The following is an 11,426-nucleotide window of genomic DNA, read 5'->3' as shown; positions in this document are numbered from 1 at the left end:
TCTGTGCCACCATACTTTCAAGTGTCGTATAGCTTTGTAAGAAAATTCAAGGCAACAGTAGCATGTGACTGAAGCGCTTTGTATCAAGTGGCATTAAGGTATAGCTATAGCTGCGCTATCCATGATTCGTAAAATTAAGTTCGCCAATCTCTTAGCACTCCAGATCATTGACACTGAGATATTGCAATCAGAAAGGCATGTAGGCCTATAACAAGAACTTACAATTCACACAATAAAGGCCCGGTCACACTATACCGATTTTTTATCGGAATACTATCCGATTTTCCCGGAGGAATCGAAACAGCCTGTTTTTCGTTCGGGTCTTCTAGCCACAGTGATAAAGGACCTGATTTGCTATCTGTTGAGCCATTCCGATGTGGAATAGCCCTCTCCTAACTTTTGATATTAACTCCGTTTCCTTTTATCGGATAGCTATCCGATTTCTCTTCCGATTTTTATCTTTTTTCGATGTGACGTCACTTCAGAATGTAGTCCGTTCCAAAACCCCTCAGATTTGGAGTAGGTATTCGAATATTCCACTGCATTCATTACATTCACTACCACAAACCTCACTCTTCGGCCTAAAATCGGAAAAGTCGGACCGTATTCCAATAAAATATCGCTGTAGTGTGACCGGGCCTTAATGCGGTTTTATTATCGTAGGGCTAATTGTATCGTGTATTAAACAAAACACGAAACTTTCATTTTTACCACTCCCAAAGTATGCTTTGGGGTCCCTCAAGTTTAAACTAAAAATGGCATAATACACTGAGTTACTGTCGATGTCGCGGAAATTATATATACGAACGTGTATGACTTCCGTACGTGGTCGAAGTCCCGTTTCCGTCACTGAGAGCCCTATATAGGTTCTCTAATAACCATAGGCGTAGGAGCCCAATTTGATTTGGGGGGGGGGGGGGCTGTAACGACTTGCCCGATAAATATAACCAAAATTTTTCGCGCGCTCCACGCGCGTTCAACACGTTAATGTGCATATCATATACGCATGCATCGGTTATTACATTGCATGCGATAATCATGTTGCACTCCTGCCGGCTGAAATGTTCTTTCCTATTTTGCTTTCTCAGATTTATCACAAGTCTTACTTTATCCACTCGGGCAAGGTGTCTGTATGGACTTGTATTTCTTCAAGAAGAAAATTGTATGTGTTCATGTAGGCCTTTATACCAGAAAACTCTCCATATGCATCAGATGACATTGACTCAATGCAAGATCAAACAAGGAAACTATTTTGCGAAGAAGCTAATTGGTGCTGTCACGAATGTAATGAAACCGTGCACTTTTTTGAGTAATGTGCAGGCGCGTAGCCAGGAATTTGCCAAGGGAGGGGCGAAACTGTAGATTCGGCATTGCAAACTATCTAAGCGTAGCGCCATCATGATTGGCGCGAAGCGTACAAGAAAATTTTTGCTGAAAATGCCTCCAAGATCGCTGGAAATGGCACTTCCCAGGCCTTGTAAGTTGCATCTTAGCATTTTCTCTTTTGAAAATACTAGCGATATCATAAAAACATTAAAAAATTTATTTTTAAATATGCTCAAGGGGGGGGCGGCTGCCCCCTTCGCCCCCCCCCCCTTGGCTAGCTACGCGCCTGGTAGTGTGTCACGGCATAAGTTCGGCACAAATTAAGGTATCTAGTGTTCTGAAATAAGCTGTTACCATTAGGGTTACCAACTGACAGTGTGTAATCAAAAAGCTGTTGTTTATACAAGTATAATTTATTGTTTTCACAACCAATTGAAGTGCCATGATGCCAATGCGGAAAATTTGCCGCTGACAGGTAGGAGGGGTGAATGTTTATTTACATGCAACCTGAACATCTGATTTTTCGTGAATTCCAGGTCATGTCGTCTGCTCATATTTGTATCAAAATACCTCAGATTTTAGATGACAAGAACGATTGATACTTTCACTAAGACCTAGTTGAACCCGTATGACAGCAAATTTTCGCTTAAATCATCCAAAATGGCTTCATATCTACGTGGAACCCGGTCGGAGAAGAAAGCCAAATTTGCCCGATTCTGTTTTGATGTTGCCGATCATAACCCCCTTCACCTCGGAATTTCCAAGAGTTGCTCTGCTCAATTTTTCGGAGATCGTTTGAGCAATTTTGCTGTTGCATCTATGAGGCTTGAAAATGAAAGGTCAAGAGAAGGGGAAGGAAAACGACCAGCACTCTTTGTTTGTTTGCGTATATTAGATGACGAGGTTGTTCGCAGATCTGTTACCATAACACAAGTTGTTGAATTGCCTGATGTAATTCCACTGTACGCTACTGACACATTTCATGAGCACTACAACATCCCGTACGAAGAAGATGTGTACATTTATCCTGTCAAAGCGTTCCCATTCACCAAAGTCGTCTATGGAGCTAAAACCAAACGGTGCTATGAATGGGCAAAGAACAGAGTATTCAGTACAGGACTTCTTGTCTCTGTTTGCCAGCAAAGGGTTCTTGCAAGGTTACATGATTCTTTCTTGGCCCCTGTAATACCAGTGCTAAGTCAAGATGAGGCATACAGCTTACAGCTCTATGAAGAACTCTTAACGTTAGAATGTGAACCGACTATGCAGGGTGTCATCTCTGTAAATACAGCAGTCATCATTACAGATCTGTCTGCAAATGTAGACAAACTACCCCATGTCCCGTTATCACGCTTCCTCGGAGTTGAGGAAAGGCAGTTGGCAAGTTCTCCTAATCAACCAGCACCTGCTGGCGTTGATCCTCAAGAATTGTTGGTCACAGAGCTAATGGAAAAGAAGAGTGAAATGATTTGTTTGAGGCCTCTCTTGGTTCCTAAGTTCTCAACAATTCAGGCAGCTGGTAATAATCAAAACATCAAAGAGAGTCTATGTGAGAAAGGCTGTCAAATATTTGTTAAGAGGTCAGCCATAAGAAGACTGGGTGTACCTAATGGCAGTTGGGTTGTAATTTCAGTATCAGACTTTGCGCCAAAAGTACAGACGGCCAAAACATTGCCACCAGAGCAAGCTGAATCTCACAATGGAACACATGTTGAAGATGTGGACACATCCAAAGAATCGGTAACTCAGTCTGAGAATGTTGTCCAAGATACAACTGCAATCGAAATGCCAAAGCCAAAGGTGCATATCTGCCAGATCATTGTCCATGACGATCAACAAAATAGAAGTGCTACTAACAGTGGTATCCATGCTCCTTTCCTTCATCCTAAAGAAGACCTTGTGCTTAACACAGAAGAAGTTGCTTTGTCTCCTATTCTCTGGTTTAATCTGCATCACCACCCAGCACCACTCATACAACCAGATACCTGTGTTTATGTTCGGGTAATTAATTGTGATAAAAGTTTAATGTTTAAATGTGTATTACATTCAAGTGTTGTAGTAATCATATCCAGTTCATAGTCTCCCAACAGACATGACAATTGCATCTTTTAATTCAAAATACAGTTTTAGTGGATATGCAATTGGCACATTAGATTCCTTAAAGATGACCTGTAAGATAACTGAATTGGACAAAACAGTCAATGTTAGTCCATAGTCTTTGTGAGCAGTGGTTGAATAGCCAGGATTGGTAAAAGATGTACTGTGAATTTCACCCCCGTCCCCCCTAGCATTGAATGTTAAAAGGAGATACTGTGACAATAATTCTCATTCTTGCGGCATGTTGCCTAGGATTTAAACATACTGTTAAAACAAAGGACATTATGATGCCAAGTTTAATTGACGAAAAGAAAAAGAAAAAAGGTTTGAATAGTATTGAAAACATGCATATGTTTTTTTATTTGGATAGATCTTTAGTAATTTTAACATGTGCACATATGATGATTGTGTAGTACACATCTAAAGAAAACTATCTGTATAGAAATTACATTTTTACTCCAAAAGCTATCAGCACAAGCTCTTGCAAAATCAGAATGCACTTTCATTTGCTTATATACTGCAACATATGTCCACAGTATTGGTCCTGAACAGCATACTACAATTACTAGAGGAGTATTTTGGAAAAAGTTATTCAGAGAATCCTGAACCTTTATTTAAAGCATTTCCATAAACTTAATGAGTTCAAAGCAAATGCATTGATTTTTTATATTAAATACCAGCATTTGACAACCTCATTGTCCCTTATATGGTAATGATGTGAATATTTGTGGCAAAATCCATTGCAAAACAGTAGCAGTTTTAAAATCTTTGTTCCCCATTTTTGTTCTCTGAAGGCTGCCAGAGAAGAGGAACTGGATACAATCCCAACAATCAGCTGTGAGAAACCAATTCCCGCAGACTCATTCAAGCCTCCTTCAGCTTCGAATATCCACCTTGCTTTGGTCAAGTCGTCAACCTACCCTATAACCTCATACTTCGATGAAGCTATCAAGAAGTATTTCAAAACCACCAGGTGATTTTAGGTGTTTGACTGCACTAGTATAGTTAGAGGTCATCAGTTTATTGACCTCAGGCTTGTGATAAAGGTTTATCAAAAGATACTAACCAGAATATTGTGACCCTCCAGATAATTTTGTTGTTGAGGATGGTTGAACCAGAAGATGGAACGACTTCTTACAAGAGGATATTGAGTTCCCTTGGTTGAATTGGTACAGGGACGTAGCCAGGGTGGGAGCAGGGGGAGCGACCACTCCTACCATTTCAGTGTCGAAAAAAATGTTTAAAAACTGTCCTTTTTGTTAGCATGATATTTTGTCAGTGCTCTTTTCATCTTGAATACTCGTCAGCTCCGTTAACTGGATTATAATCGTAGTAACATTCACGCCTACTACAGTAATCAACTTCATTACTTAGTTTGGCAGATGCAATTAGCTAAATTTAGCCTATAGCCTATTACAAGCGTACAGTTGGCCACTGCGTAATAAAATACATATTGCCTACCTAACCGCACTCTATGGTCAGAACCGTATGCACAGCAACGTCGACAACGTTCGTCCTCATCCTTCCTAAGTTGTTGCACGAACAATATGTTATGAGGCTAAGCTAGCAATCGTACGTGATACGCACTTCCTATAAATAATTATTACACTGCTAATACACTGCGATAACGATATTTGTTTTTAGGCCACTGCATATCATGGCTATATTACGAAATATGAAAGTTTATATTGTCCATCAGTTAAGTTCGTCAAATGTATTAAAGTCCAGACATTGGACAATAAACAAGAATCATCCTACTGGAAAAATTGTAAAAGAGCACTATGTTTGTCTTTCTGATATATTATGTAAAAGAACATGTAACAGAATTCAAACAGGAAACCAAATCTGCTGATAATATGGTATCATAATGATCAGGGATGTAGCCAGTATGTAGCACTGTAAGCCTGGGCTTACACTTTTTTGGCCAAGTTATCTTTTTTTTTTTTAAAAACACCCATAATTCAAATCCATAAAGCTTGCTGGACGAGTTTAAGAGTCTAGACAGGAAAAACTATTGAAATGAACGTAGCAAGAATATGGCTAAATTATAGGTGACCTATTCTTCTGGCATCTACTGTAGGCTGTCATTTCTATCGTGTGCCGTTTCATTCAACACTCTACCCGCCAAACAGACTAGGATCTGATCTTGTCAGTTTTTTAACATCTAGTTTAGAACCCGTTTACGCAGATAATATTTCAGTTGAGAAAACAGTTGAGAAATTTGCATCAGATGGCAATCGTCGGGTAGCTCTCGCCTTCTCTTATTAGGCTAACTTAAACATTTAGTACAGTAGCTACAGTTGTATCAAAGAGACTTCTGGCCTATCTTAGTATCTACAAGTATCAGAAGTTGAAAAGTAAGACTACTCTGTACATCTACCTTGCTAATTTTAAATACATTATGTAGTATTGAATTACGTACTATTTTAACATGTTTGTTTTTTGGGTTTAAAAGTGATATTGAACGAGGTGTCTCAAGTTAGCAAGAGGCCAGGGAACCAGAATGAACACTCAGGAAGGGCCGTTTCTGGCCATCTGTGGGGTTTGTAAAACCTGAAATTTTCTTGTACGCTCCGCGCTAACCGATGGTGGCGCTCCTCTCAGATAGTCATGCCTACAACTTTGAAAATCCATATCAATCGCAAAAAGTGCTCCCCCCCCCATTCAAATTCCTGGCAATATGTATTTTTTATAAATTTCTGGCATATTTGAGGGTAATGCTGATTGAGCCCTTCAAAGAAATCTAAAACAACAGGTTGCATTTCTTTTCTAAAAATTACACGTAACCATGTTGCACAAGCTGGACTCTACAACAGATTCACTTCAATATTTAACTAGTAAACTGTTTATGAAGTACTTTGTCTTCTCCCATTTCAAAGTGTAGTATAAGTTGAGGATTGGTTTGACCACCTCCATGGTTTGACAGATGCTCTTCTTTAGGTTGTAGTACTGTACATCATGAATTTCCTAATTATAGTAATAATGTAACTCTTAAAATCTAAGAAAATGTATATTATAAACATACATGTGGAGTATAAATGGTGCACTTCACATGATGTTTTATGAATGTTGATATTAATACACAATATCTTTCTTCAACTGGCAGGTTAGTATCTGAGGGCGATTTGATCTGCCTGACAACCAAGGAGTTTCCCGAATATATTCAGAATACTGGAGATGGCTATGAATCCCGCACTCCTATTGTGTATTACAAAATAACCAAGATTCTACCAGCAAAACCCCATGCAATATCCTATCTTGCCAGCCTTCATACCAATGTTTTCCAGGTTAGTCATAATCTAAGTTTTGTTCATTGAAAATTTTTCAAAATGTCAAAAAATAGTTTCCACTAATTTTCTTTCCACATTATTTTAGTGTTTTTGTATGTGGAAAAGAATGTTATCATTTATTGGTAGACAGGTACTTCATAATAAAACAAGTATATCAATTGTTTGCTTCATCAGTAAAATGTTGAGAAAATCTGTTGCTTTTGAAACTAGATGTAAAACACCTAGCCTAGACCTACTATACCATCCTTTTATAGCAGAGGTACCAAACCTGTAGCCTACCTTTCATACCATTCTAACGTTCTTGCTCCTAATTGTTGAGGTTAATTTTTTGTTAACTAATTGCATATTTGTAGGATGTCCTTTGTCTGCTAAAATCTGACCAATTTAAACTGGTACAAGGCCAGAGGCCGTAGTATACAACATTCTATGTATGTATCGTATGGAAACATCGCTGCTTCATGTTAGATGATATGAAAGTGTAAACACAGTTGGTCATGAATGTTGCCTCACCTTCAAAGTTGTCGATAGTATATAAACAATTGGTAAATACATTGCACTGTGGAAAGGTACCCCCACAAGCAAGAGCAAAACTTTGGAAGCTTCAAACAAACTATTAAAATATTTGTGTGGGTCTGGTTAATAGAAGTGGACCGTTGCCTTAATAAAAGGAAGCATTATTCCTTTAGAATAATTATTAATATTGGTTAAGACCAAAATGCTTTCAATTTCCTGGTAACACTTTTTTACGACCTACCTCAAATAGCCATACTTTGTTAATATACACTTTTATGGTTAATTTGTGAAGACTTCAGAAGTGATTTTCAATGTTATCCCACTTTGGATCTGCAATGGAAGGAAAGTCAATACATTTTATAGTGCACAACAGTTGATTGCAACCTCTGATGTCCTTTTAGAAGTGTGTACAGTAGTAATATATGTAAAACATTTCCTTTTCTCACATAGTCTGGTGCTACCTCTAGCTTCATCCCTGCTACAGCGGATGTCTTCCTCAGTAACCGTCTGCACCCTGTGTGGCGCTCACCCCTTCCGTTAGGATTGGTCAAGTACATTTCAGATGTAGAGGACATTATCTGGCCGTTCATCAAAAGGAGGTAGTCCATCAATGTAATCACTGTATGAATATTCCATGTTGCTAAATATGCAATGACATCAAAAGAGTACACTGCTTTGTCATGATTCAGTTAAATAAGGGGATCAGAGGCCACTTGAGGTTTAATGAATGTCCACACATTGTTAGCGTAAACAAATCCTGATTGTTTTTAAGTTCAGTCAACCCATATCGATAACATCACACATTATGAATGATTGAATATTATTGTTCTGAAGAGCAAAAGTGACTTTATAGTAATGGTCTTATCCAAAAACGCACTCTCTTCATATCTGCAGCAGTGGATCAACGAATGAAATCATATAAGATCGTATTTAATATATGTATATATGTCATATTAGTTTTATGATATTATTGTAACATCGTACTTGTCGTGAACATGGAAAGTCTGTTGCTTTTTTACTGATTTGTTTGGAGCATTTGAAGTGCAGGTTGATGGTATGTGTGCTTAACTTGTATTCAAACAATGAAGACAAATATGAACTTTGGGTGTGTCTAAATGGTAATTTCAACAATCTGCACCAATAAATGTTATATAACAATAATGGACTGCGAACTGCTAAACTTTTATAAGTTATAAAAGCAAATAAGTTATTATGTAATTCAAACTCTGTAAGTCATGTAATAGTTTCAATTATTATATTACGAATGTTATTAACTTTATCCCTTGGTTTGATTAATTTCTGCAGCCCCGAATGTGAACGATTGGCTGCCTCTTTACTCTTGGTTGGGCCTGTTGGATGTGGGAAGTCAACTGTTGTCAGGGCCATGTGTCGCCTGTTGAATATTCATTGTTACATCGTCAACTGCTACAACCTTCTCGCAGATACATCAGCCGCTACAGAGGCCAAAATAAATAACGCCTTCTTCAAGGGTAAGGATGGAGTTATTAAGTCATATAACAATGTCTCATTACGTGACCACATTGTAGCTTTCAAAGGCACGTCAAAGCAGTATTGATAATCAGTAACTTCCAGTTATGCAGGCATTTGTGTTGTTCTCAGAACGTTTCAGCAATCATATTTAATGTGAAACTAATATTATTTAGAAGGCTGGCCATTGAGTGTTAACCATGGGATATTCCAACCTTTATATATCATAATTTTAGATACTGTAGTAAGAATACGTAGTGGCACCATATGCTCTGAGATTGTGTGATGTCACACATTTGTAACCTTAACCATCTGACCACCCTTTGCTCCCTCCCCAATTATGTTATTCAATTGGCATGAATGGCTTTGTATGGTTATCTCTTATCCAGACAAATGCACCATTTTCCAACCCTTAAAGGATTCTTTCTTTGCATTTGCTTTTGAAGAAAGTGTTTTAGAAATATTCAAAGTGCTGGAAGGCAACCTAAATTGTGTTTCCATTGCTGTTGCTCTTTGTGAATCAGTAGAAGCTATGATGCATTGTAAATCTTTTGCAATTTAACCCCCATTAAATGTCAATTGCAGGTTAGGTTTTGATTTTAACTGAAAGGGAATAATAGAAGACATATGTACAAGGTTAATGATCTAAATCTGTTGGGCTTGTACTTATAGATGACACAATTTGTTGAGCATGTGTTAATTTACCTTATGTATGGCAAATGCTGAAGTCAAGAAGGTGTAACAATTTTCATTGAAAGTGATTTCAAATTCTAAGCAGAAAGACACATTTAATTGTGTTGATTAAGTGAAAATGGTTGTCTTTGGTAACATATAACTTGGTTACTTCAAATATTAATTCCATTCTGCTTAACTTTTTGTATCCCTAGCAAACATTGCCTCTCCTTGTATATTTCTGATGAGAAATATTCAAGCTCTTGCTAAGGACAGAGATGGGGAAGAAGAAGGTATGAAGTTATAGTTATTTAAGTTTCCAATAGCAATTTGTAGTGGTTTGATTTTTCTAAATAATTGTGGTGGGGTGGTAGAAAATTACCCCTGGTTTTGGGTTTTAGTTCCACACAAGTCAAGGCAAATTTTTAGGATTTTTTTCTGGTTGTCCCCTTGGACATCTCTAGGCCGTACCTTTGGGTTGTCAAAACAGCAGATTTGGTTGCAAATATGTAGCAAAATAACTAGTAACAATATGTACTCTGTAGGAGAGATGTGTAGATTTGGTGAATAGAACACCAGCTTTGGGAGTGATACAAAGTTGTCATTTTACCTAATTGGGGATTGAGTTTAGTACAATACAATCTGAATTTGATGTAAATAAATAGCAGCCCATCAGGTGACCTCCAAAGCTTTAAAATTTGCCCTGCAATTTAACACTTCAATTTAATATGACCCACAGAATGATTAATGAATTTAAACCTGGTGGATCGAGTCACAGACACACAGTCACCAGCATTTCAACTTGTTCTTAGTTTAGGGGCCCTAAAATTTGAGACGGAATGCTTTATAAACCACTTGGACAATACAATTGCAAATGCCAATTTGCCTGTGAAAGAAATCAGAGATTGTCTAAACGTTTAATCAATTTTCATCTTGGTTTGATCAAAGCTCACTGGTTATGGTCAAGATATAGCAAAATATGAACACAAGTAACCGTCAATTCTTCCCTATGAAATTTCAATAGTTTAGATAACAACAGTGAGATGTTTAGCTGGATAAATTGATACATTTAATGAACTATATTAAGATCTTACAAATTCACCTGGACTTGTTCTCAAGGCCTTGTGTAGAGCAGCCAGACTATCGGACATGTTCAATTACAATTCAATGGCAAAAATTGACTTTGTAAATCTGGACATCACTCAAAGTCTCGAGTACGATATAGTCACGATTGGAATCCTAAAACAGCAACTTTGTGCAAACATTCTCTTGAATAAATCTGGACGATAATTGTCAAGAAGCATTCACAAAACTTTCAATTTTTGTTGTAGATCCTCGAGTCATTGCATCTCTGAGAGAAACGATTACAAGTAATGCTACCTGCAAGGGTGGCAAGGAATGGCCATTGGTTGTCATAGCAACCACACCAAACGTAAGGAATGTCCCTGCCGATTTACAGTCTTGTTTCCTACACCAGGTTGAAATGTTGGTAAGTATATTTTTTTAATGCTTTATATAGTAGTAGGATTGGTATTAGTATTGCATATGGTAGTAGTGTCCTCTGCGTTGACACATCATTAAAATTCCGATAACTTTTGGATATATGGAACTGCAGTCTGTATGTTGTCAGGTTAACTATCCCAGAATAGTCGTCTATCCATCTATATCTCAATCAGTGCCATCATTAATGTGTGTCTACATAGGAACATGCATTATAAACCTTTGGTTAGCGAAGTACTAATCTTATCAAAACTACAGTATGAAATGTTTCTCGAAAGGTAATGAGGGCAGCATTAAAGAACTTGGCAAGCATGCATAGACTTCAGATGTATGACCTTTTTAATACACTTCGACTTTGAGTACAACCTTTCTGTATGCTGCCGTGTTGGACGAATCCAACCGTAATAGTAATTATAGACTTTGCGAACCGCGTTATAGTCATTGCCACCGACTGCCAATTTTGCAAGGTCGGTAAGAGTGACTCCATATTTTTTCCTTTTGGGAAACCAATAAAGGAAATTGAAATGTAAGAAAGGATGA

General features: G+C 37.7%; 1 protein-coding gene across 1 annotated transcript in view; it reads left to right on the top strand.

Annotated features, from left to right (window-relative positions):
- Window positions 1-1,814: 1,814 nt before the first annotated feature.
- Window positions 1,815-11,426, top strand: part of LOC139970624 (peroxisomal ATPase PEX6-like) — a 77,949-nt gene continuing 68,337 nt past the window's right edge. Inside the window, exons 1-7 of the mRNA XM_071976477.1 lie at window positions 1,815-3,327; window positions 4,218-4,396; window positions 6,530-6,710; window positions 7,677-7,825; window positions 8,532-8,716; window positions 9,602-9,679; window positions 10,718-10,875. Coding sequence (XP_071832578.1) covers window positions 1,987-3,327; window positions 4,218-4,396; window positions 6,530-6,710; window positions 7,677-7,825; window positions 8,532-8,716; window positions 9,602-9,679; window positions 10,718-10,875 — 2,271 coding nt within the window. The 5' untranslated portion in view covers window positions 1,815-1,986. The remainder of the gene's footprint in view (window positions 3,328-4,217; window positions 4,397-6,529; window positions 6,711-7,676; window positions 7,826-8,531; window positions 8,717-9,601; window positions 9,680-10,717; window positions 10,876-11,426) is intronic.

This window comes from Apostichopus japonicus, chromosome 8 (assembly GCF_037975245.1).
Source record: "Apostichopus japonicus isolate 1M-3 chromosome 8, ASM3797524v1, whole genome shotgun sequence".
In the NCBI taxonomy this organism is placed as follows: domain Eukaryota; kingdom Metazoa; phylum Echinodermata; class Holothuroidea; order Aspidochirotida; family Stichopodidae; genus Apostichopus; species Apostichopus japonicus.
The sequence above is the reverse complement of the archived record's forward strand: the minus strand, read 5'-3'. Positions and strand labels throughout refer to the sequence as shown.